This window comes from Lolium rigidum, chromosome 4 (assembly GCF_022539505.1).
Source record: "Lolium rigidum isolate FL_2022 chromosome 4, APGP_CSIRO_Lrig_0.1, whole genome shotgun sequence".
NCBI classification, from domain to species: Eukaryota; Viridiplantae; Streptophyta; class Magnoliopsida; order Poales; family Poaceae; genus Lolium; species Lolium rigidum.
Window position 1 is genome coordinate 12,486,170 of NC_061511.1, and position 27,105 is coordinate 12,513,274.

At 45.8% G+C, this 27,105-nt stretch overlaps 2 protein-coding genes and 2 long non-coding RNA genes across 6 annotated transcripts; 2 read left to right on the forward strand and 2 right to left on the reverse strand.

Annotated features, from left to right (window-relative positions):
* The first annotated feature begins 2,273 nt into the window (after positions 1-2,273).
* Positions 2,274-6,546, forward strand: LOC124649206. 3 transcript variants are annotated; one of them, XR_006986579.1, is made up of 7 exons: positions 2,274-2,510; positions 3,213-3,292; positions 3,368-3,563; positions 4,636-4,881; positions 5,180-5,275; positions 5,746-5,871; positions 6,217-6,546. It is a non-coding gene; the product is annotated as an uncharacterized LOC124649206 (long non-coding RNA). The 3 variants fall into 3 exon arrangements; XR_006986578.1 differs by having other exon boundaries at positions 2,274-2,495; XR_006986580.1 differs by having other exon boundaries at positions 2,274-2,477.
* Positions 6,547-8,726: 2,180 nt separating this feature from the next.
* LOC124708749 lies at positions 8,727-12,417 on the forward strand. The gene is made up of 3 exons (XR_007005310.1): positions 8,727-9,322; positions 10,555-10,679; positions 11,832-12,417. It is a non-coding gene; the product is annotated as an uncharacterized LOC124708749 (long non-coding RNA).
* Positions 12,418-17,206: 4,789 nt separating this feature from the next.
* LOC124646694 (putative cyclin-dependent kinase F-2) lies at positions 17,207-18,331 on the reverse strand. Its single transcript, XM_047186776.1, has one exon. It carries the CDS (start codon positions 18,329-18,331, stop codon positions 17,207-17,209), a length of 1,125 nt encoding a protein of 374 aa, XP_047042732.1.
* Positions 18,332-22,457: 4,126 nt separating this feature from the next.
* On the reverse strand, positions 22,458-23,570 carry LOC124646695 (putative cyclin-dependent kinase F-2). Its single transcript, XM_047186777.1, has one exon. It carries the CDS (start codon positions 23,568-23,570, stop codon positions 22,458-22,460), a length of 1,113 nt encoding a protein of 370 aa, XP_047042733.1.
* Positions 23,571-27,105: the final 3,535 nt, after the last annotated feature.

Sequence of the window (27,105 nt, forward strand, 5' to 3'; positions counted from 1 at the left end):
AGCTTAGGCAACTGCCCGGGCTCCTCCGGCCAACACCCTGCTGATTCCACTATACATCAAGTATTTTGTCCTTAGTTCTGGTGGGCATTTTTTGCCAAGCTAGTCTGCATCTTTCAATCCTTGTCGAGGCTCCAACATTGACCTGGCTCCGCCATATTTCCTTGTTTTCTAGTGACATCTTCGTCACACTTGCATGGTCACATCTGTGTTGGTACTAGCTATTTCGTAGCTAGCTTAGCTAGTTTTTTCCATCAACGAAGCAAACTTAATTGAGTAGGTACTTAATTGAGTTCACACATACGTAAGCATCAAACTTGGATACCTGTCTTCATCGTGAGGTATAGATGTAGGTCGAGGTCTAGGGTTTGTATAGATTTAGGATCGAGGCCTAAGGTTTCCGAAAGAGTTGACATTTCAAAGTTGTGTTTAGGGTTCATGATCTATATCAAGGGTTTATCAAGGCATGAGAAGTGGTCGTCGCACTCTTGACCTCGGCCCCAATGCCGGCCATGATCACTACCACAGATAAGGGTGCCGACGCAGAAGAAGAAGGCATGATGCCTACACTCGGCACCTGGGATTCTAGTGGACACATTGCTATGGAGCTTGGTAATGCTCTTGGTTAGACCCATGCCGTCAGCGAAGAGATGGTCCGAACCGGTACAAAGATTCCAAGGGCCCAGAGGCGGACCCAAGTTCAGCTACATAGGTGCACAAGAGACCGGGTGCATGATGTTTTTCTTGATAATTTTCATGTATGCTATAGTAGGTGGCACCCATTGTTTAAGATGTAAAATAGGAGAGGTTTATATTTGACACCAAATAATTGTCTCTCCGAGTCCACCCTGCAAGGGCCAAGTGTGAAACAAGAAGCCATCGCCAGCATCGGTGGCACCCTAGCCTATGTGCCAAACCTCGCCGCCATTTGTTAGATTGTTTGACACATCTAATTGGAGCACACGCCTCTCCTCGGGCCGCCGATCCTCTAGAGCAGCCCCGCTCCCATATTGTAGAAGTCAACCACCACATGATGAAGATGGGTGCTTCGGAATCACCGGGGAACCGAGAGACACAATATACTTAAGTTATCTTAGAGAGAATGCATGTTGAATCAATCGTCCCATCGAAAATCTTCTCCCAATAGTGTGACAGTGTTGTCGTGAGTATAATTTTTTCCCAGAAGCCTTGGACGAGCTCATCTTCGGAACTCCACTCCTTCTTCTCGGTAACCGGCAACCATGGCCCATCAACCCATTGTTGATGCTAGCTATTACCGCCTCATGTACCACCGGCCTGGGCCACATTTCGCTCCGATTCATCGACATGCAAGATGAGAGAAATGTGATCTGCCCGTCGATGCCATGCCGATGGATGAACGCCAGGGGCGAGCATCAAATTTGCTGCCCCATCGCTCTTTAAACTTCTGAGGTATATACATCCGCGATATGCTTGTACTCCCTCTTTCCTAAATTAAGTGTCTCAACGGTTTTTAGATACGAAGGTATATTCATATTTCAATATACATCCGATTCTAGATAAAGTTAAGCCAATTATTTATAGAAGGAGAGAGTATAACTTAAGATGAGTAGCCAAAATTGCAGATTCAATAAATTTAGACATATTTTATCCTACATTTTGCTTAAATCTGGGGCAAGTATATAGGTCCACGAATTACGGATCGACCTCAGCAGCCGCACATATGGGCATCAGCGAAATTACGGAGACAGTTTAGGCGGATTTTAAAGATAAAAAGGTGATCATGAATCCGGCTACAAATTACGGAGGCAGTTTAGAAGGATTTTTAAGATAAGAAGGTGATCATGAATCCCCAAATTACGGAGGAAGTTTAGAAGGATTTTTAAGATAAAAAGGTGATCATGGATCCGGCCCCAAATTACGGAGCGGGAAATTTGGAAGCGAGACGAAAATATTTTGTTGGAAAAGAAAAGAGAAAGAGAAAGAAGAAGAAGAAGAAGAAGTCTCTCTCCCCGATCGAGCCGGATCCATCTCACTCTGCCAAAACCCCAGCCAGGACGCCGCCGGCCACCGGCCACCGGCCACCGGCCACCGGCCACCCACCGTCGATCGCCAGCGCTGCCCGGCCACCTCCCTTCCGTCCGAATCGGCCAACATTGGACATAGGTCAACATTGTTGTCGAGGCCATACCAAATCCCTTCGAGTGCTGAACTAATCTGCATGTTCCTTCTCTTCATTGCTAGTGTATTTCCAGGCTTTGTAGATTTGATCTGCTATGCTATTGTGTTTCAGGTTCTAGGATCACGTTGGTGTTTTGGATCATGAGATGCAAGTTGGTGATTTGGAGCATCAGATTGTTTTTCGGAGCAAGCAGCAAGGACTTGACATAAACTCCCTCACCTACTGTCGCATCGCCTCTGGCTTCTTCGTTGTCCAGCATGATGCAGCTGTGGCTCGCTTCGGCCCTGGCCCATCTAATTGCCGAGTCGTCGTCGCCATGGTAACAAACATCATGGAGGTACCATCATTCATGGTGCTAATGTCTCTCCCTTTCTACTACCATTTTCATTATTTTTGCATCCACATGTTTGTTCATTGTGGTCTTGTTTGACTGACCGAGGCATTAACAAAGTGTGTGAACCTTTTCTCCTGTGTGGATCTTTCTTGAGGAGCACAAGATGCCAATTGAGAGCCTCCTTTAGGTTGTGTATATAGGGAGAGATGCACGCTCTCTATTTATCTGCTATTTTGTTTGCCAAGTATTAGTAACCGCGTGTGTGTGGAGCATCTGCTATTTTTTTTAGAAACGTTGATTTTTATTGGTAGCTAGCTCGTGGATGTGCAGTTTGCAAGGTTTGTCTCTTGCCTCATAATAGTTAGCTTATGATGATATGTGTAGAAGCATTGACAGATACGGAGTATCAGTAGATGACAAGACTCGTTTTTGTGCACATTTCTCAGGGGATAGTGTTCATAATCATGCTTGCCTCTAAACACCTATTTGCACGGCTGGTTTATATACATCAGAATTGATTGAGTGTCCATACACTAGCGATCATTACCGCGAGCACTAGCACTAGTATGTTCTTCTCTCTTTGCAAAGTACAACTTGTATTAGGATCTATGTATTGCTTTATATATAAAGCTAGCCTCTCAGTAGTTACTATCTAGTTGCTGTTGTTGTCCAACTAGTAGTGTTTATTTGTAGAACTTTGACTAGTAATTGTTACTGCAGATTTTTTCCACTGAATATCTAGTGGCGCACTGCCTGCCATCATAGCCTACTCGAGCTTCCCTGCAGTCCTGGACGAAAAAGTAAGCCACTTTCCTCTTTTCCCTACCCCTATAACCTGCTTTGCTCGGATGTGTATTAATTGAAGTTTTCTTCAGGCCATGCTGCTGTTTCGGAGGTTGCCTGTGGGTAAAATTTTCTTCAGGGTGCCCATTGCCCTGCAGCTCATGATTGACGCCTTCAGGTTCTGCTCGTGGTCGCCTGCACCATATGATCCGGCGTCCACCTGCAGCATTGCTGCCAGTGTGTTCCGGCGATCATGTCCCTGAGCAATTGCTAGGGTAACTGAAAAAGGTTGCCAATGGAACCCTTAACTCCACCATGTTCAACCCATGTCAGTATGGTGGTTTGATAATCTCCATTTAGTAAGCATGAACAATAATCACTATTAGATGGTAAATTTAACGTGGAATCGATTATAAAACATGTTTGCAAACCCAAGTGTATGTTTCATCTCTTTGAAGTTTGGCATTGGCCTCTTATGGACATGGTTACTCTTCTTGTACATGCCATCTTTGATTTGCATATTACTTGTCGGGCCAAACTTTCTGTTGGTATCATTCGTCTTCAACGTCACGGCATTGTTTTTGCATTTTACACAGCGCCGATAAACTACACAATTAGTATGCATAGCAAAGCTCATCCATTGTCTGAAAACGTATCAGTTCCTGTGCATTTTTTTGTCTCGAGTAGAATGAAGAAGCCGTCTTTGGTAGAAACTGATTAACGAAACTATGTTTGATTTATTAAACTAAGTTTAGAGTGTCTTGTCAACTTAACTATATCACACACATAGAGATATAGGGAGGGAGGGAGTATATACCTATATATCCAGATTTTTTGTGATGTCACACGTTTCATTTAATCACACAAGAATGGCTTGTGCATTGGGATCATATAAGGTAAGTTAAATGAGAATTTAATATTGAACTGTAGCATTGCACTCATACTTATTGAGAAATGATGTAATGGGTAGGGGAATATGGCAGTAGAGACCCCAAACTTGCACTAAGAGTGCACTCTGTCATTAGTGTTGTTCCCTCAAAGTTTCTAGCTTGTAATGTTATTATGTCTGTTGAAATTGATCCAGAATGCTATTTGGAATATGTTGTGCACTTCCATTGAAATGAAAAGCAAATGTCTATTGTGTTTTCTCAAAAGTTATTGTACATTACTTGGTCCATGTCTTCTACTACCGTACTTTTGAAAATATGCCACTAGACGTGGGCAACTAATTGGATATATTGCATCTTGTTGTAGCATGATCGCAGTTCTGCAATGGTGCGTATCGTATATTTGAATCTGGCTTTGCCCACTGGACTTGGGCAATACTTCTCATATGTATTACATTTTTTGTGGTTTACAGGTAATTATTGAGGCTTTCATGCAATTGTTGTGGGTGGTTGCCTGCCCAAGCTGTTGCTGGCGTCCAGCTGGGGCTACTGATGGCATCTTTTTATAACACCTCAGTGATCTTTGCTGCCTGCCTCATCCCCAAGCTGCTACTACTAGCCACCACTCCGACCTGCTACTACTGTCGGTCCTTCTGGGATGTTATAGAAGCAGCTGCCACTCACCACTAAACATTCCTTGTGCCGACTTTACATCTGAGGTATACCTTGTTTGTGTGTTGGGCAGTTGTTTCTTGTGCCTCTTGTGCTGTTTCAAACTAGAAAAACGGTCTTGTGTCTGACAGGTTGCTTCACCAGTAGGATAAGTATATAGGTTTCGCAGTTCGAAACTGATAGCAAATGTTTGAGTCTTGCTTTTACAATGGAAAAAATTATATGGGTACTAGGAAGCAACGAAAATTATATACTGCAGTGTGTGCTCTTTGTGTTAGTAAATACATGTTGGTTGAAATCTGAACATTGCAATTATTTTTACTCATACCATGTTTTTTCTTGTAGGTGAACACATTGTCTCAACGCCAAGAGCATGCTTGTACTCCGCCGAGAGATTCCTACAGTACTCTTATGCTCCCATCTTGTAAATTCTCGATTTAGGTAAATTATCCTGATCTTCATCCTCTCTTCCTCTAATCTTATTGTTTCTGTAAGGCTCCCCTAGATCTGGGCTAACTAGGGTTATCGTTATGATGAATGAACATATGTGGCTTCTAAAATCTATATTTTGAAATTAACTTAATTGATATCACCAGCTGTATCTGTATGTTGCTCGGTTTGAACTTGATATAACTATATGAAATCGCGACTTGTTGAATTCTTGTACATTACTCACAATGGTCCATGTATTCTAATACTGTATTCTTGGAAATATGCAACTAGATGTGTTAACAATTAGATATGTGCTTGTGTGCTAATTAGATATATGCATCTGGTTGTGGCATGACCGCAATTCTGCAAGGGCACATATCCTATATTTGAATCTGTGTTTTCCCACTCTACTTGGACAATAATGCTCCTTGGTATTGCCATTTTTGTGGCTTGCAAGTAATTATGGTGGGTTTCTTCAGGGTGGTCGGCTCGGCTAGCCCCATGCTTCAACTACCTCCTCGGCTCCCTCTGCCGTGCAACGGAGACAAATTCAACGAGCCTGAACCACGCTGGTGATGGCATTCAGCATCGGCTATAACACTCTGGTGAGCTTGGTTACTTCATTTGTTCTATGTTCCTTTGTGCGCAAGTCAGATGATACTATATGAGTAGTCATTAGTGATAGTGGTAATATATATTTTTTCCCCAGGGTGGTTATAGGCTCTAGTCTAGGCTTCCTATGAAATTTTATGGAATACTTGCTGGTAGGATTACATCCATGTTCGGACACGTTACGTGGTTAATATACTGCTAATGATATTTTAGAATATTTACAGTAGTGGTATTCTAGTTCACTTCCATTTGCTTCAGCGTAGTGGTGAAAACTTGATGTTCACTTCCATTTGCTTCAGCACAGTTGGTGAAAACTTTATGTTCTTTCTATCTTGCAGATTACCGGATCAAGGCCTCTTAATGTCGTCAAGGCTCTCTTCATTGTCTACCAGTCAGAGTTATTTTTGCTTTCTAATTTGTTTAGGAGTCGGATGGTATGAGTAGTCATTGGAGTAGGAATATCTGCACATGGAAACCATACATGGACAGATTAGTGACATGCAGTATACTACTAATGGTCTTGATAGCTGAAGGCAGCAACGTTATCCACATTATTAGCTTAAGCATTATAGGGGTAACGAAACCACGAAAGGAAAACCATTGCAAATTGCTATTGGCTGAAACGTGATTAACATATACTACTATATTACTCCATCCGTCCCCCGGGTGTATGGGCTCAATAGAAGTTGCACCGCGACCAAGTGGATTGCGAGTGGTTGCCAGATATTTCCATGCAAGTTTTTTCCTGCAATCAGCGTACGTTTAGGAGCCACAACTTAATTAGCTAATTACTTGGGCAAGCCAAGAGCGGTCAAGCGTGCATGCATTGGTCCTAATCAGAGCAAGTTTAATAGTACAGTCAAGTGTTGGCTACAAGATATGGTTATATAATATATTAGTTAGTCAACATGTACAACAGTTAGTTACAAAATTGAACTACTTTTATTAAGGTATGATCTACCTTTCACTCTCTCAAAGTTCTTAGGAGCACGTGCAAAAGCGCATTAGGGCCTTCGTTATCCCCGGGTACTTTATTCGGCAGGCCCATCTAGGATGCCTATGTCACTTGGTATGTTCAGAACTGTTGGTTCAATATCCATTGTTGTCTTTTACCGAGCACATGTTGTTCATATGTAGATAGTTTTAATTTTCTTACAGCCAGCTGACTAGGATCTATAGTACTTGCTCTTACGGGCCATGCAAAACTGTTTCCACGCAACGGGAGAGGTGGAGAGTAATTAGATCAAGAAATTAGCCCTAATTAATTGCCAACCGGGCCTTGGATGGGACGATAAATCGTGACAAATGTACTTACCTAGTGGGACTAAGAGCATCTCCACCGGCGCCCCCGATAGTGGCCCAGATAGCACGGCGCCGGCCAATTTTGGAGCCCAATAGAATCGCCGGCAACCCCGTGCCGGCCTCTTTCGCCAAGGGCGCGAATCGGGCGCGCCGGCGCCTCGCGAGGCTGAAATTTTTGGGCGTGGGAGCCGCCTGTCAGTGACGCCAGGGCGCCGCGCGGGATATTTTACCGCCACGACGCTCCCGCCACGACGCCGCGCGGGAAATTCTCCCGCCGCGACACCGCGCGGGAAGTTTCCCGCCTCGCCGGCGGTCTATATTATCCCTCCTCCCCCGCCATTGCTGCAAAAACCCTAGAAAATAACACAATGTGGGATTTGTGGGAGGAGGCGGCGCTAGAGGCGGCCGTAGAAGTCGTGGAGGCGGACCCGCAGCTCGCAGAGTACGAGGCGTGGGAGGAAGCGGAGATAGCGGTGATCGTAGATGCCTATGTCGCGGACGAGCTGCAGAACTAGGAGGCGGAGCGGCGGCTGCAGGTGACCGAGGAGGTGCGACGGCGGCGGGTGGCGCGGTAGGAGGTGGCGCGGCAGCAAGAGGAGGCGGAGCGGCGGCAGCGGGCGGAGGAGGCGGAGCGACTGGAGTTCCTGGAGGCGCGGCGGCGGGAGGAGCTGACCCAGCACCGGTGGGAGGTGCGCCATCAGAGGGGGTGGGAGGAGCTTGCGCTGCGGCGGTTGCAGCGGGAAGAGACGCAGATTCAGGAGGAAGTCTGCGAGCGGCGGCGTTTGGCGGAGCTGAGCTCCGCCTATAGAGGCAGGAGTTGGATCACCGTCAGCGGCGGGAGGACCTGGAGCGGCAGCTTCGTCACGAGGCGTTGGCCGCGGATAGAGCCGCCTACTTGACGTTCGTGGCGGAGAGAGCAGGGGATCATCGACGGAGGATCACCGTAGAGAGCAGGGGAGAGACCACCGGAGAGAGCAGCGGGCCCACCTCCATAGAGCCAAGTGGCCAGTAGTGGTAGTAGGCTAGAGGTGAATCAGGTTTCATATGTCATCCGGGGTTGAGGAGTGAATAATGTTTTCATTGGATTTGCCCGAAAATATTATTCATTTCTCGATCATGAATGACATTAAAATGAAACTTTAAGCATAATATGTAGTTTCTGTAAAAAAAAAAATCTATCGGACCGCCATTTTGGGGGCGCCGGTGTGGGAACAGCTCCCCCAAATAGAGAATGCAGTGCCGACACCCCCAAACAAGGTGCCGGCGCCCCTGCCGGCGCCTATTTGGGAGCTACCGGTGGAGATGCTCTAATACATGGGAAGCTACCATCAGCCTATTTGGGAGCTACCGGTGGAGATGCTCTAATACATGGGAAGCTACCATCAAACACACAATATTAGGTAGTACTTGCAACATAACATTGACTTGGAAGCTGCCATCAAACACACAATAATAGAGCAGGCATGCGTAGGCAATCACACATAATTAAGATCCCATTTACCGGTCTGGTTGGCCACCCGGGTAGGTAACAAGTATCGAGAACAAGCAAGTGCGTGTGGGTGGGGCGTGCTCTGGGGCTATCCACGATAGCGCGTTACGCGCGTGGGTTCGCTGCTCGATTTGTCTCCTGGTGAGAAGAAAAAGGTCCCCGCGAGGAGAAAAAGGGGCCAGCCCTACCCACGCGAACCACGCCGCCTCCCTATTCCCCTTCCTCTCGTCCTCCTCACCCACAGGTTCTAGCCACCTCCGGATCCGGCCGCCGCCGGCCATCCAGGAGGTGAGGAGCAGGACGTTCAGGTCATTCCCCTCTCTCGTAATCCCTTTTGTCTGTGGATTAGTACACCGGATAAACGGAGACTTCAAAGTGGAGGCAAAGGACGTGACCTAGAGCTGCCGCCATGCCCTAACCTACCGCTTCCGCTTCAACCCCACCAGCCCCTCATTTTTAGTTTGTAATCTAATACGGATGTTGATGAGCACATAGCCTTGGAGCTGAGAACAGGAGGAATCCGAGGAGACAGATGGAGGTGGAGTGGGGAAGAAGACAGGGTGAGGTAGGAGGAAGAGGAGGCTGTGGCGGCGCCCCGTGTTTGCCTTCTTCGTCAAACATCCACAGATGAAGGCCACGATTTCATCAACTAGGTACAACATAAATTGGATCTTTGGCCTACTTTTTTAATTAATATATGTAGGCTGTGATCATACATATACTGAAGATTTCTTTTTGGTAATTTGATTCAGTAAAAGGCTCAAGGGCTCGGCATGTTGCAGGCCAATGTGTTTCCTTCTCTTCACTAGATCAGGTCCAAAGGTGATTACGTTCTATTTTTATATAGACCTCTCTTAGATTCATTAGGTGGATTATTTGTTCAAGTTAAGTTATACTAATGATTGAAATAAATGACTGTGTTCTTGCAAGGGGGAAGCCAAATGCCAGAGATCTTGGTACCTATGAATTATCAGCAATGCTACTATGAATTATAGTGGCAACCAGTCTGTACTATAGAACATATCATGAGCTTTTTACCCTTTTTTAATTTATTTCTATTATAAGAAAGTGTGGAACAATGTCACAGCATAAAGAAGCCTAAGCTGTAGCATGTACTCATCATGAACGAAGTTAAGAGTATGTCTGCTGGTGATAGAGGTGGATCTGTTGATCTTATTGGCAGCATCAAGATATCCAAGATCCCTGTAGTTCCATTTTTAATGACTGTTATATCCAGAAACTGAAGAGTATTGTAAATTTCTGATATTTGCTCAACTTCACGAAACTAATGAAGTTGCACGTTATAGATGTTAGTTTAGTCCTTGTCCTATGGCAATTAGCATATCATTCTTGCTGTGAGGAGAGAACAAGCTGAAAGTTTCAGTTAAAAGTTAATTCCATTGTCGATAGAAATGTTAGAAGGAAATAAATGGGAGCTTTAGACTTTGTGCATTGTTCATTGTATATGTTTCATATACCACTCCTTCAGCTATTTGCTCTGATAAACGATTATTAACTAATGTACTTCTTCATTTCTAGGATGACTTTTGATTTTCTCTAGGAATTGAATCCCCAAGTTAGTTTATAGGATACATTTGACATCAGCTTCTATTTTTTCCAATGCATTAAAGGTTCACTTTCCATTCTCCAGCTCCTCAAGTGTACGCAACATAATAATCAATAAATTGTATTTATTTGCACATGGAAGTATGATTTTATTGTTAGCCTACCAAGTTTTTTTCATAATTGATGGGAAAAGATCTCTTTCATGGCTATGTGATATATCTATATGTCTATTTTGTTTCATCGCATAATTAACTTACTATGTTAGCACCTATCCGAATTCCCTTCACCATATCTGATATCTGAAACTCGTTTCTAATAGGAGAAAGAATGTTGGAAGTGAATGAAGCCTCCACCAATCAGCAGGGAGCCTTTGACTCGAGGATCATGAAACTGATACGAAGATGGCCTCTGCTGAAGAATATGAAGGCAGATTTAATTGCTCAGGTACTTTTCTCTTCCCCGACGGATTTCAACTATGTGGCCTTCTATTGTTATATTCGTGTATGAATTCGGAACTTGTATGGTACCTACTTTTAGGCTGATAAATTTATTCATGAAACTGGTATTGATACATTAGCTGTATGCATTTCAAATGTCAACGGAAAGTATTCTCCCAGTGGACTAAACCTCATACTTGACTTGCTAAAGGTCAGGCAAATGCTATCACACTATTCAAATCTTTGTGTGATCTTAGTGGCGGGGTATAAGATTTTTCGAAGAAACCATCACAACATGGAATATTTAACTAGCAATTGGTTTGTTCTTATAGTAATTAATATCTTTTAATTGTACTCACATCTTGGAAAAACTTCATGTTTCCTTTTTCGAATTTCCTGAGAAGCTAAAGGTTTTCTCAAACGTTATGACTTTACTAATCTTTTTACTTAATCTGCTGACATGACAAGGCTGCGAGTGTATAAGCGACAGTACCAGCCTTCTGCGTGTAGTCCGAGCCATCTCAAAACTGCTTGAGTTTGGGCCAGTGGGGTGTAAATGGATTGTTCATTCAAGGTTAAAAACATCAGGTTTAATAGTCAAGGTTGAAAGTGAACTTTTCAGTAGTTCATGGGTGAAAAGTTGGATTTTTTCCAACATCTTTGGAATTATTCCGTGAATGGGTATTAATTATTCCGTGAAAGATTGAAAGTGAACTTCATTTGAGGAAATAACTCAGTTTGTTTGAACCAATTTTCCCGGCATAGTCTCCCCAGTTAGCTCTACGTAGTTTCTTATGTGTTCATGCGTGTGCACGTGCCCATTCAGTAATTTTGGTCTGCTAGGTAGCCCCGGTTCTTCTGCTACTAACACTTCATCATTGATTTATTGTATACCGCGTTGTTTTGAGTTAATGATCCATTTATGAAATTGTATAAATGGCCAGGCCCATTATTAATTCATTTTATCCATCAAATGCACAATAAATTTTGAAGAGGTGTGCAAGTATTTATTCATTTCAGTTTCAGATGATAGGAAATGTGAAATTTGTTTTCCAGTTTGAAGTATCAAGGATAACTCTTATAAATCTATACTTTCTATAGAGACATGGAGTGTTGTGTCTCTGAATGATTATCTTACTATTTTGCCATGCATTTTCAGTGGAGGCAACAGTACAGAAATCGCAAGCTTTGGTGTTGTTTATGGGGACCTCAGAACATTGCTTCTTTATGTATACAGAAGTCAGACAGCATTCTATGTACTTCCCTGATATTTTGGACCTTCTCAGGAAGGTCAACTTCTTTTTATGCAGTATGGTAAATTTTAAAAATACCAATCTTCCACTTTTTGAGAATTTTATTACTTCTGGCACGTGGTTGCTTTATTGTTTTGGTGATCCTGTTATGCTCACGTGGCCCTTCGGCATGTACCTCATACATGACCCTCCATCCAGGTGAGACCCCCGATATATTCTTGGATCTTTAAGAGATGGTGCAGAGAGCAATATTGATTTTCTGTTTCATTGTTCTATTAATAGAAGAAAACAAGCTTTTTTGTTCAGGTTTCAGATCTCTTGAGTTCAGTGGAACTCATAGACGAAAGGAAACTTTCTGTTCTATGGTGTCCCACTGTTCCAGGTTTTAGGGATGATCACTAGACTTGGAAGTGTGAATTTATTGTTGTCGCATGTGGGTATGTACCTACTGATGTGTATAAAACCACGACTTTTTTCTTTGACAAGTCTTTCCTTTCACATTCATAGGAAGAATAAATAAATGTACCATGACCTGCGTTGTCCATGCCATTTATCTCTATTGTGTGTTTAAGATAAATGACATTTATCTTAAAATTGTTAAAGAAACTATTTTGCAACAAGTTTCCTTCAAATTGTTAAAGAATCTATTTTGCAACTGTAAGAATGTAAATTAATTAGTTTTGGGATGGTTTTCTGGAAACATGGATGATATAGGTGGAGAGTTTGGCACGACACACTGGCCCTGGGCAGTCGCAGCCCATACCTTTCCTTTACCAATGTTCTTACTTTAGAGTTTACATCCCACGTCAAATGTTTCTTTCCATGTAGGAGTACATTCCCATTTCTCTAGGATGCTGGATATTTTGGCCTCCCACGATAGGGTTCTAAGAATTGATATCACAATTATTAGGTTTCCAAGTATTACATTCATATTTTGTCTTTGAACCGTGTTATTTTTCAGTTTAAGTTTGTTCTTGCTACATCATTTATTTACAGATTCTCCAAATAGACGAGCAAGGCAACCGACCTGAGGAGAGACCTGCTGATTTGGGCTTGCGGGAGCATGTATGTGGCTTGACTATGATGACCGCAATATGGGGATTTCCAGGTTTCCTCTTCATGTGTTATTCAAAAGTCGAGTTGATTGCAGTGTACCATTGCATTGGTGATATGCGTTTACCAATATAATGTTGTAGTAGCTAAATTTACTTGGTGCGATGTGTTTACCAACTCATGGTATGCTCGGTAATTACAGGGACTTCATGGTAGATTTGCTCAGAAGACAAGCAAGGCAATTGAGCTACGGAGAGACCCGCTGATTTGGACTTGCGGGAGTGTGTCTTGGATGGCTTGACTATGATCTCCGTGTTATAAGGATATCTGAATTTCCGATTCATGTCTTACTCAAAGTCTAGATGACCAAAATCTAACTTTGTACTGGTTCGTATGTGTTTACCAAATCTGCAGTAGGTAAATGAGTTTTACTTGGCATACAAATTTGATCTTATAGCATTAAATCTCCTCATGATATACTTAGTAATTTACACAGATTTCATTTATGCTATAGTTTTGATTCTGCATGTGCACTTGAACTCTGTTTGATCGTCTACACTGTTCTCAAAAGACTTGAAACATATGATAGTGGGATTATATTTGAATGATATGATTGTTGATTGATAGCATTTTTGCTGCTACAGCTCGCCATTTTTTTATGGTTTGAACACATGCATCTTAAAAATGTCCTGCTTATATATATTTACTTCCTTTTTTTCTGTCTTAGGTGTGCTACAAATTCTTCAACCAACAATTTAGTGTACATGTGTTTTGCTTGTAGCTTGCTCAAGGCGCTGCTGGCATGACAGGTCCTATGCTCAGATCAAACATTCCATTACCCAGGTGTATGAATCTATATTATTTTATCTTTATCTTCAGCTGTGGCTATTATGAGAAAAAAATTCAACACATTGTTTGTAACATTGAAGAAAGCTATTAACAGTTCTAATCAATAACACATGATTTATTTCTTAGCAAGTAGTTTGTGAATTTTTTTCTAAAATGTAATAGGCAATAACTTTTGAGGTTCATGTGCTTATAGTGTTACTTAATTAGTGAGTTAGTGCTAGATCAGTGTCCCAACACAATGATGATATGCCTCATATAAGAGCAATATTCTTCTCTGAGGAAAGCTGAAGCGCAAGACTCAAAACCAAACTTGAGTCTGAATGAAAAGTTCATTTTGCACGGTTTAATTAAGTTCGTTTTGAAGTTTAACTTTTCTATTGACTTGTCCTCTGTACATGTTTCAAGCAATAGCTTTGACCTTAAATGGAGACTATTAATTGGAGTGTTCCATCTTATAGTATTGTATGTTGATATATGGAGAGAGCATTTGGTAGATTATTTTTGGGCAATACTGCTCAATCATGTCTATAGAAATTGAGAATCATTTTTGGGCTACCAGATTTTTTCTAAAGGCACATGATGTGCTAGAACCTTACATTTATAAGGAAACTTCAAAATTTATAAACAGATCATCTTTTGGCACTTCCACATATCAGCTGTATTGAAAGAATAAGATAAGGTTTTTCTCTTCCAAGTTCATGATTCCAACTTCTGTGCTTTCACTCTTTTACGTATATTTACAAGTTGTGATTTTGTTCTTTCGCAGTTTCTGCACTACATGTGAACTGCTAGCCACTTGACCATGTTGCCAGATGCTGAAGTGTACTTTTACTGTCATTTTTGCATGTGGTTAATGTTCTCATTTTGTTCCCTTCTTGAATTGATACCTAGAAGAACCTTGTCTTCGGGTAGTCGTATTTTTATTTTGGAATTCTACTCTGTATAGATTTTGTATATGAATACCTTATATCAAATCCAGAAGTTTTAAGGCTAGAATCGAAATGAGGACTTGTGGCTCATTTGTGATTGGTCCTTCTATATATTATACATTGTATCAAATTGAGAGCACTGAGTAGTGTTGGTTGCCGAAAAAGGCTTTGTACCGATGCATTACACATTTTTTGTTATCATGTTGTGATTGGGGCGCACAACACTAGTGAGGAGGCGCCCCAGGGGGCGCCCCAACCACTAGTGCCCATAAATTGTGTTTGTTAGTTGCCGCGCATGCACTGCAGCTCCAATTTACTAGCCACGTCACCCATCCGTGGCCACAACTCATCTCAGCGGTCCATCACATACCCACTCATAACAAACAACAGGCAAGAAGAGATTACAACATCCAAGCTCATTATGAAAAACGGAATAAAGAGCGGCTGCTATGAAAAAGAGGCGCCAGGGTTCCAAAATTTTAACGAAAAACTCAATCTTGGTCTCCTCTAGTAGGTCTATAAATATGAGATGGGGTTAGACCAACGCGTGCGTCGTGTGTGATGTAATAGATTTGTTTGAGATTAACTTTTCTCGTGATACGCGCTATGATACGATATTCACCTATGATACTCTAATCTCATCTCTCCTCCTTAATTAGCTGTCACATCAGCATTTTTGTGGGATCAATGTGCATGATACTACATAAGATAGTGCCACTATGACTAGCCTTAGATGAAGAAATAGTTACGGAATCATGCAAGACGGGAGAGAGGTGAAGAGTAATTAGAGGAAGAAATAGTTACGGGAATCATGCAAGACGGGAGAGAGGTGGAGAGTAATTAGAGGAAGAAATTAGTGCTAATTAATTGTCAAGCGGCCTTATATGGGAGGATAAATCGTGACAATTTTATTTATCTACTCTGACTAATACACCCGGGATAGAGGGAGTAAGAGATCTTGTAAAATGATTTGGAAGCCGCCATCAAACACGCACTAATAGAGGCAGGCATAGGCAATAACACACAATTAGGATCTCATTTACCAGTCCGACGGGCCACCCGGGTAGGTAATCAAGTATTCCCAGAAATCGTGTTGGTTAGTTGCCTTGCATGCGCTCCAATTTAATGGCCACGTCACCTATTCGTGGCCACACAACTCATCTCAGCGCTCCATCTCACGTACCATCTCATAACAAACAACAAGGTAGAAGAGATTACAACGTGCAAGCTCATTATGAAAAACGAAAAAAAAGAGCGGCAGCAACGAAAAAGTGGCGCCATGTTTCGAAAAGATTTGAACGAAAAGCTCGATTTTGACCTTCTCTGGCAGTCTATAAATACGAGAAGGGGTTGAACCAACGCGTGCGTCGTGTGTAACTACTTAGACTTTGACTCTTTACTCGTCGAGGAGAGGAGAGGAGAGGCCGCTCTACTCCGAGATGGATTTGGGAGGCATGGCACGACGGCAGGCTTTTGTCGGCGGCGTGCTCGCTCTTCTCTCGATGGATCGATCCAGCAGGCCGGTAAACTATCCGTATCTTTCTTTTCTTCTCGATCTTGTGGTAGCTCGTCCTTTGATTGGTGGCTGCGTGCGTGCAGAAGGTCTTCCGGCGGCCACTCTGTAGCTAGCTCCTTCTTTTGGTTTTCTTCGTTTTGGTAGGGAGTAGAGCTAGCACGTACTCTAGTGTAGCTGTTTTGTAGATTCGTAAGCACACACGTGATTCTGTTCACGGGATCTGATTAGATTTTTTGTTCATTTGATTGGTCTGATATGATTGACTGAGGAGGACGTACTTAACGGTTTCCCTGCTTACACCCAAGCAGTCAGGTACGTACATACGCGCCGGCCGCGCGCCTTGAGTGAGAGGAGAATTAGATGTGGACTTGATTTTCCACGGAGATTAGTGTCCTATAAGGATTTAAACTTCGAGATATATCTTAGAGTTTAACTACCTGACGTACGGTGACAGCCCGTCGTACCATGTACCACTTATATCACCAGTGGTCCGAGGCATCTCACTGTCGCATGGTGACCATCTTCCTGCTCAGTCTAATTTCGAGTTTCCTTTTGACCTTGTTGTTTCTAGTTGCAACTGAGACGACATGGGAAGCAACGACGACGGGGGAGGAGAAAAGCGGCGACGATGGGAGCCAAGGAGAGCGACATCGATGGGGGTAGCGGCTGCGACAAGGGAGCGGTTGCGAGGAGAGCAGGGGTCATACTCAAATTCCACAAATTCTTCCTTTATGAAAAAAAGGGAACCGGTGAATGCATGAACCAATCAATCAAATATTACAGAGTATAGGATAAACTAGTACACATATATTGAGTGTACAAGTAAAAATCACAGAGTTTACAAGTAGGAATCCAGATCCTCTATTCTCAAACTAAGAACCCTAGCTAGCTAGAAGCACGACAGTCTAAGAAAAGCAGCCTCCAACCCACGGCATCACCGACAGTCCTGGTGGAACCAAGGCTTCTCGATTGCCTCCGCTGCGGTGAGCCGCTTCGCTGGGTTACTCTCTAGGAGCCCGCTGAGTACCTCGAAGCCGGCGGACGACAGCCTCCATAAGGGGAACCGGCGCCGAAGAGGATCCCCTAGTATCTTCGTCTTCAACCCTGCCGCTATCCTTGGCAGCTTCGACTTGTTTTTTCCGGGCAGCTTCGACTTCCACTCTGCCGCTATCCCCGAGTACCCAGCCCAGTCCTTGATCTTCTTACTCTTAGGGTCGACGACGCGGAACACTTTGCTCATGATCTTCTCTTCCGAGTCGTCGGGGCCGAAGGTGGGCATGCCGGTGCCCGAGAGGAGGTCGGCCATTATGCATCCGAGCCCCCACGTGTCCACGCGCTCGTCGTACTCGCACGAGTGCAGGAGGAGCTCCGGCGCGCTGTACGCTGTCGCAATTGTCAACTCCGTCTGCTTCGGGCCCCGCTCTTTCCTCCGGGAGATCCCGAAGCCTCCGATCTTGTAGACGATGTCATCCTCCTTGAGCTCGCCGTCTTGGATGATCGCCCCCTTCTTGTTCTTGGGCCTCCTCTCCGTCCTGTCCTCCATGCTGTCGTCGAGGATGACGTTCTCGGGCCTGATGTCGAGGTGCATGATGCCCGTGCCGTGCACGGAGTTGACCCCCTCGAGGAGCTCCTTCATGATCCGGCACACCTCGGCCTCGGAGAACCGACGATGACGATGGGCACGGCGCTGCATGTAGCCGCGTAGGTTGAGGCGGCCGGCGTACTCCATGATGAGGAAGGAGTCGTCGGAATTGACCTTGGGGACGACTTTGTCCAGGAGCTTCACGACGGAGGGGATGCCGTCGCACGTCCTCAGGCACCGGCACTCCCGCCAGACCTCTTGAAGGCCGGAGAAGATCAAGTCGTCGCCGCCGGTGGTCCCGGTTCCGCTGAGCCGCTTCACGGCGACGATCCGGTTCTCCTTGGTGTCCCACGCCTTGAACACCTCGCCGTTCATGCCTGCGCCCAGCCTTGCTAGCGGCTCGTACCGCGCCATGTAGGCAGGCCAGACAGCCTGATTCCGGTGGCCGCCGCCGCTCCTACTCGTGGAAGCAGCCATCGCACTCGCAGTAGGAGACGTTTCGATTCGGGTTGGTTCAGTCGCCGTGGAAGGAATAAGCGCAACGAGTTGAGCACTTGAGCTAGTTTAGGCGCCCGGAAAACGTAGACTGCACGCCTAGATACCTGGCCTGGACTCCAACTTATTCTCCGACTCGGAACACCCAGAACTGTTCATGTACACACACGTCCGGATCGAAAACATGGACTGCACGCGTGCCTGGAGTCCAGCTCGTACTCCAACTCCGAGCCTAAACTGATGAGACCCCCCAGAAACTATTTCATGGTTTTTTTCTGACAGGATTCACAACAATTATGCAAAGTTAATGTCAAAAAAATTATGCAGAGTTTGCCTTGAAACACAACTTTGTTTCAAACTCAGTCTAGTAATGCCTTAAAACTCAGTCTAGTTCAGAACTCTTATACTAGGTCGTTAAACAGATTTTGAACTCTTGTTATGTCATCCTTTCTCTTGCACAAATGGCATAGCACGAGCACCCGCTCTGCAACCCGCACAAGCTCGACCCTGTGTACAGTTGATCACCAAGATCTGGATCATATTGAATGGAATCGTACTCCAGTCGTATTGCAGCTGCAGCTAGGGTTAGTCGTTGCCTAGGTCGCCCGAGACCGATCAACACTGTGGCATTTTTCAGCATACCATCTTCTGAGCACATTTTTGGGGTCTGATCGGTTGCTCTCACCGGAAAAACTTAGGGTGTGTTTGGTAGATCGGTCCCCTTCAGATTGTCTTTCTCAGCTGAGATTTGCTCACCTCATACAAGCTGCTCTCAGATTTTTTCATGTGTTTGGTGGGTTGGGTGTGTTCACCCATGCTGAGCCAAGAAGTTGTTTGGTGGCTTGTATGAGGTGAGATGAAGCAGAACCAAGAAATTTTACAAATAGGTCCCTTAAGAGAAAAATAAAAAGCAATCGGGTCCTTGCTTCATCCAACCACCGCATCGTGGAGAAATCCGGCCATGGCGGCGCGTATCCGGCGGCCGTGGTGTGGAGAATCCGGCCATGGCGGCGCGTCTCTGGCGGCCATAGAGGCGGCGCGTCTCTGGCAGCCGTTCCAGGGCTTGGAGCTGGCCCTAGCGGCGCGAGAAGGCGGCGACAGGCACGAGGCTTGGAGCCGTCCGTGGTGGCGCTTGGAGCCCGCGCTGGTGGTGCGAGGAGGAAGAGGCAGGCGGGCGTCGAGGAGCCGGCGGCCCCCGGCGGAGCTAGCCCTCGTTCGTGGCGTGGCGGAGCTAGCCCTCGTTCTTGGCGTGGCGGAGCTCGCCCTGGCTTGGCTCGTCCGTGCCGGAGCGGGGCATGCCGGCGTCGAGGAGGCATCGGCCCCTGGTGAAGCTGTCCCTCCCTTGCTCGTCCGTGGCAGTGCGAAGCTTCTCCCATGGCGTGGTGGCGCAGGACGAGGCAGCAGCGCAGGCCATCGTCGAGCCGTCGAGGAGGCTGTGGCTGCCGTCGACGAGGATACGCGAGAGAAGATGAGGAGGAGGGGGGAAATGAGGCGTCGGGTGGGGGTCTGGGGGTCTCGCGGGCCGGCAGAACAGTGTTTTGCGGGATGAGGTCGTCCCGGATGAGTAGCGAAGCTCGATTTGAGCTTCGCTCTCGGGCAGGGCTCTCGCCCGTTTTTCGTATGAGCTGGGCAGTGGGGAGTTGGCCCGAGCCGACCTAACAAACAACTTCTCTCCACAAAAGGTGGGTTGGGGAGGGAAAATCTGAGCTCCCCCGGTCTACCAAACACGCCCTTAGTTTCCGGTGTTGGCCCGCGAGATGTTGTATGAGGTGAAACCAAGGTTGGATCTGTTTGTACCCTATGTTTGGATCCCAAAAAAATTTCATGGTGCAATTTTGGGTCATTGATTGGTAGGCAACAATCTCCGATATGTTGGCTTACGGAGGAATAACCGGCTGTTTGGTTTTGTGCTAACCAGCGATGCCGTTATCTCCCTCTTTAAATGGTGCTCTCACCACTAACTAGCCGTTACGATTCAGAACATAGCAAAGTAAGCACACATGACATGATCAAAACCAAGGAAGAGCTAACTACTACCTCCATCCCTAGGCTTAAGGTTTATATTATTTTGAAAAAGTCAAAGCAAGTAAAGTTTGATAAAAACTTCAGAATAATCTATCAATAAATATGATATTTTGTAGATAGCACATGAAAATATATTTCATTATCTATCTAACTATATTAATTTTGTATTTCACATGTTAATGTTTTTTGTAAAAAACTTAGTCAAACTTAATATAGTTTTACTTCTGAAAAAAATATAGGCCTTAAGCCTTGGGATGGAGGTAGTACATATAAGCATTGCCAGGCAACATATAACACCTTGATCCAAACGAAGGAGGTTCCAGGGGCATAGAAGCCCGTCGAACTCCTCCATAAAAAGCCACGGTCATTGTCTTAATATCACTGGTTCACCACTAGAAAGTACCATTAAAACTAGTCGGAATCTCATCTCTGCCGAAGAGAAGACGCCGCGATTGTTGTGGGAGGAAACCCGGGACACCCCCGCAGAGGTGAAAGAGACCCGCGCTAAGAACCCCCCCCGGCAAAAGGGACCAACACGCGAGAGCAACCTCGTCACCCACACGAAATAAGGTCAAACACTCTCGATGTTGTTGAACTCTCTGAGCCGTCGCCCCAACTTCCATCGCTCCGTCGCGCCCTTCGCGATCCACAGATAGCACCTTCCGGGGCTGCCACCCCGACAAACCACCGCTCACTCTTGAGCTGCAACACTGCACGACCTAGCCGTCTGCAATCCAAGCTGCATAGAGAAACTATCTGCACACCACGGCCGCCACACCACATCCGAGGCTGCCGCCTCAACATATTGCAAACCACCCTCTCTAGGACACGTCAGTCGAGTCGACAACCCTTATGCACACATAGCTCGAGATTCTCACCCATGCCATGCAAGACACCGCACCACACCATATAACCGTCACTGCATCGCTTCCTAAGGCCACCGCCTCGGCGCACAAAATCCAAAGATAGTACTCCCATAAAGAACTCCTGGGAGGACAAGCTAATTTTTTTTAGGGAACATCCACATTTTCTCAGACCATCTAAACAAACCAGTATATCTTAGACAACATAATAGATAGGGACAAGTATCTCTTAGGCAACATAGAAAACAAGGACATAGACATCTTTAGATAGCCATAACACATCTTATTTGCTGAAAATGTGTATGTATAGAAACTCTTATTTTCAAGAGATACTTGGTTGGAATTTATGAGGGCTTCCCTGATTTTTTAATTTCTTCCATTTGACTACCAGTTGTTATTACTTCATATATTTTCGATAAAGGGTCTGTTTCATGAGAAATGCAAGAGGGAAGATAAATGAATCTATCACACTAGCATACACATGTTAGAAACAACTACTCAACAGTATGTATAATTAACCATTTCCTACTTTCAAATCCAAGTGGCCATTTTTATACTGGAGGCTTCGAATTTGTACATCTTTTTTTTTCGAAATGGGGAGTATCACCCTGGCTTCTGGAATTTGTATATCTTATAAGACTTTTTTCCCCTAGCTACCACCAAGATTTGAACCAATTGAGTGGAACTGTACTCCAGTGGTAAGATAAAAGTTAACAAATATAGAAATATGTATTTCTTTAATAAAAATGATATATGCAATAATCTCAACTTATTACCATTCGTATGAAATTTGTGAACACATCTTTGATCTCTCTTCTTTGTAGACATTTTCTACAATCAACTTTTGCGAAATACCCTCGTGAAACAATAACTTTATCAAACAATATTTATGTATAGTCAGTTAATTTCTTGTCTCTCCCCTTCCATGATTTACCAGACTCGGAAGTGATCTGAAGCTATTCTTATTTTGCATCAACCTGCTATGACTACCCGATGGTAGGATGAACAAAAGGGAACTGGTAAATACAGCCATGAACCAATCAATCAATATCTGAATATGATAAAGTAAACTAGTACATATATTGATTGTATCACATGCGTACACATGGTTTACATGTAGAGGGATCCAGAGCCTCTATCTATTCTCAAACTAAGAACCCTAGCTATGAGCGCGGCAATCTAACAAAAGCAGCCGCAAACCCACGCTGTCACCGACAGTTCTACTGGAACCAAGGCTTGTCGAGCGCCTCCGCTGCGCTAAGCCGCTTCGCGGGGTTGCTCTCCAGGAGCCCGCTGAGCACCTCGAAGCCGGCGGACGACAGCCTCCAGAAGGGGAACCGGCGCCGAAGAGGTTCCCCGAGTATCTTTGTCTTCAACCGTGCCTCTATCCTCGCCAGCTTCGACTTGTTTTGTCCGGGCAGCTTCGACTTCCACTCTGCCGCTATCCCCGAATACCCAGCCCAGTCCTTGATCTTCTTACTCTTAGGGTCGACGACGCGGAACACTTTGCTCATGATCTTTTCTTCCGAGTCGTCGGGGCCGAAGGTGGGCATGCCGGTGCCTGAGAGGAGGTCGGCCATTATGCATCCGAGCCCCCACGTGTCCACGCGCTCGTCGTACTCGCACGAGTGCAGGAGGATTTCCGGCGCGCTGTACGCTGTGGCAATTGTCACCTCCGGCTGCTTCGGGCCGCGCTCTTTCTTCCGGGAGATCCCGAAGCCTCCGATCCTGTAGACGATGCCGTCCTCCTTGAGCTCGCCGTCTTGGATCATCGCCCCCTTCTTGTTCTTGGGCCTCCTCTCCGTCCTGTCCTCCGTTCCGTCGTCGAGGATGACGTTCTCGGGCCTGATGTCCAGGTGCATGATGCCCGTGCCGTGCACGGAGTTGACCCCCTCCAGGAGCTCCTTCATGATTCGGCACACCTCGGCCTCGGAGAACCAACGGTGACGACGGGCACGGTGCTGCATGTAGCCGCGTAGGTTGACGCGGCCGGCGTACTCCATGATGAGGAAGGAGTCGTCGGAATTGACCTTGGGGACGACTTTGTCCAGGAGCTTCACGACGGAGGGGATGCCATCGCACGTCCTCAGACACCTGCACTCCCGCCAGACCTCTTGAAGGCCGGAAAAGATTAAGTCATCGCCGGCGTCGATCCCGGTCCCGCTGAGCCGCTTCACGGCGACGACCCGGCTCTCCTTGGTGTCCCACGCCTTGAACACCTCGCCGTTCATGCCCGCGCCCAGCCTCTCCAGCGGCTCGTACCGCGCCATGTAGGCAGGCCATACAGCCTGATGCCGGTGGACGCCGCCGCTCCTACTCGTGGAAGCAGCCATCGCAGTCGCAGTACGAGACGATTCAGTCGCCGTGGAAGGAATAAGCGCAACGAGTTGAGCTCCGGTAAGCGTAGCTAGTTTATGTAGGCCGCCCGGAAAACCTAGACCCCACGGCTAGCTATACCTGGCCTGGATTCGGACTCGGAGTCAAAACCGATCACATTCGTAACCCACAAACTATTCATGTGTACACGTCCGGATCGAAAGCGTGGACTGCACGCGTGCCTGGAGTCCAGCTCGTACGTATTCTCGATCCGAGCCTAAACTCACGAGTCCCGGTACGGAAACTATTCATGATTTTTTAATGTCATGAAATTCATGAATTTTCGTTACTCGAGCAACTAGGCAATTTGAACAAAAATAACCCAAACTTGAAACAACTTTTGAAAACGAACTTTCCGCGAAACTATTTACAACATCTAACCCCTTTCTATCGCGCCTATCACTACGGCGCGGGCAAACAAATTTTGTTGCGCCGTAGGCTGGGGCGTGGCAACCCACTGCGTGACGCCATGGGCTGGCGCGCGGCAAAAAGATGTGCAACGCCATGGACTGGGCATGGCACCCTGTGGTGACCCTGCATACCACTGCATGTTGTAGTATGCCAGTCGTTGATATAACATTCACGAAGTACCAATCCGCAAATATTACATCCCTCAGAGTACTACAACAGAACATAGCAGGTCCATAACTCATTCATTTATTATTACAAGCAACATGTACATATCATCTCGGAGCTCCTCTTGGGTCCTAATAGGAATACTCCTGGATTCGAGGCGAACCCAACTTAACTTACAATATAAAAGTCTTACTAAGTTATACATTTATTCTCCTCGAGCAGTTAAGTACTAAGAGTTCGTACTGCTCGGATACTACTACTACTTGGTAGGTCTAAACTTGCTCTCCTCCGGAATCCTCTCCGGTTCCGTAGACTATGAGGTACTCTACTCCTTCGATACCTTCAGAGAGGTCTGGTTCTTCATAGCCGATGACTTCGGCTCCTTCAGGGTCGTCGTTGTCCTCCTCCAGTCGATTCAGACAATCTAAGCAGGGGATTTAAGAGTGGTATGAGTACGAGCGTACTCAACAAGTTCATTATAGAAAAGAGGTGTTTAATGCACTAGCTACGATATCAGACCAGAAAGTCTAATACCAATGCAGGTTTTGATAAACATTTCTTCAAGAGGTTGCTTTTATTTAGAAGAACTATGTCCGTCAGCCTTCACCGGTTTACTAGAACTTCATGGAGTTCCTTTCCGGCAGTGTTCGCAGTTCCAAATCCCGGAACAGGGAGTGACAGGTCACGATTCATTACACTCTGCAGAGGTGTGTTGCTTTACCCATAAGAGATCTTAACCTTGGTGCCAACCGGGCAGCCTTCCCGTCCACACTTCCTTCGGTGTGAGGCCCGGTATAAGGTCATAGCCAATCATATTCCTCCGCTACCTCGCACACCCACCCTTTGTTGCATACCCCGACCCTGGGTCCTCGCCGGTCCCGTTATACCAATTAAGGATGGACCCCGACCACGACAACAGTTCTGGGCTCTTACCATAAACTCCTTCGCCGGTAGCTGCAACCCATCGTAGACCGCAATAACCGTGGGGAAGTTTTGGCTTCCCCAGCCTACCGCTTACTCCTCGGGCGACAAGTGTCTACGGACAATGCCGTGGGGAACTTTTGGCTTCCCCAGCCTACCGCTTGCCCCCTTGGATTACAAGTGTCTACGGTAAAACGCGTCCGTTGATGTACAAGAGGTGGAAATACGATTGACTATTCCGTCCCACTCCAGATTTTATGGTTAATACGGGTATTACGGCACAAGAATCACTGGACGACATTTGTTGTTTAATCCTAGATGGATATAAACCCTTGCAATGGAACCTCCACCATATCAACACAATCCATGGTTCCATTGCCCACCACTTAGTCATATTCATTGTTATGAAAGTAGTGGTTTTGCTTTTTATGCAATAGTGATAAACATAGTACTTTGCAAGTAATTTGGTAAAAATACTCAAATGACATGAGCAAGCGATGAACTTGCCTGAACACTGTAAAGTGTTGCAGTTGGATTGTGTGGACTGACCCTTGTCCTCTGTTGCTGAAAAATAGCATCATTGTCCGATAAGAGCAATGATTAAAGAAGCATTTATGCATGATTCCATTTTTAGGGTTTGTTCGCCCTTCTGATGTCTTATCATTTCATGTGAGAGGTTAATACTAAGAATGATTTAGGGATACTCTGTTTAGGGTAAGATACAACCTTGTCAAGGTGTTTTTAAAGTCTAAAGAAATTTATGGACTAATTTTCATTATTGAAAAGATAAGGTGTGATTTAAATGATTATTTTAATCATCAGATTTGGACTTAATCTCGTTTGTCTTCAAAAATTCCTTTTCATATTTTATTATGATAGAGAATTTTATCCTGAGTAGTTTTCATATTTTTAATTACTTTTTTAGAGCTATTTATCATTTTCTATGCATTTTCAAAGTTTCAGGTTTAAATGAATTTGTGAAAAGTCTAAAATGCCCCTGGGCCCACTTGTCAGGGTGGCCCAGCGGGTTGAGTCTAACCCGAGCCGCTCCAACCGGCTCGGTCGGACTCAGTCGCTCTCTTCCTCTCCCCTCTCACAAAACCCTAGCTCTCTCCTCTCCCGCGACGCCGTGGTCGCCTGCGCCGTCGCCGCTTTATTCCGGCGGCCTCCGGCCATCCCTGCCGGCGAGATCGGTCGCAATCGAACGGCCGCACGACGGCGCACCGATCGGTCCGCGCCGATCTGTGTTTCTTCGCCGCCACTGCTCGCCCCCAACGCCTCTGCGATACGGCCGTGGTGATTCGTGGTGATTCGTCGCCCGCCCACGAACCTGGCGCCGTGGCGTGGCCGTGTGCTTCGCCGTGGTTGCGCTGGACCCTCTGCGCTCGGCGAACGCCTGGTTTGGCCATGGCTTGGCGCTGCCGTGTGTAGGCTGTGCCGCCGTGCTGCCACGGTGATGCCGTGGTGCTCTGCTCCAGGTCAGTGCCCCCGTCTTCTTCCTTCTCTCCTTCTCCTCTTTGTCTAGCTCTCGCTACTGGTCTTGCTTCCCCTCGTGGAGATGCTGGCCATGCCATGATGCTGCTGCTGTGCCGTGCTAGGGCTTGGCATGCTGTTGCGCTATTGCTGCTATGCTTGCCATGGATGCGCGTATGCTGCTGTGTTGTGCTGCTGCCATGAATCCCAGCTGCTGTGCTGGTGCTATGCGTATGCTGCTGCTGTGCTGCTGTTCTTCTCTATAACTTGCTGTTGTAACTCATGTGCTCTTGCTCATGAGCATACTGTGATGCTATGGCTCTATTTAATTGTTCCTGCTGTTGCTATATGACTCCTGCCTCTCCTGTGTATGCAATTCCTTGCCCCTGGCTTGATCATCATGCATGATCCTTGCATTTTTGCAAGTGCCAGTGCTCCTGGTGTGCTATCTCTTATGCTTATATTCATGGACATGCTCAATTGAGCATAGCTTTGGACTTGACAGCTCCATCCTTTGGCGGA

Excerpts from the sequence above, each read along its gene's own strand:
- LOC124646694 (XM_047186776.1), bottom strand. The coding sequence starts at position 18,331 with ATGGCTGCTTCCACGAGTAGGAGCGGCGGCGGCCACCGGAATCAGGCT.
- LOC124646695 (XM_047186777.1), bottom strand. The coding sequence starts at position 23,570 with ATGGCTGCTTCCACGAGTAGGAGCGGCGGCGTCCACCGGCATCAGGCT.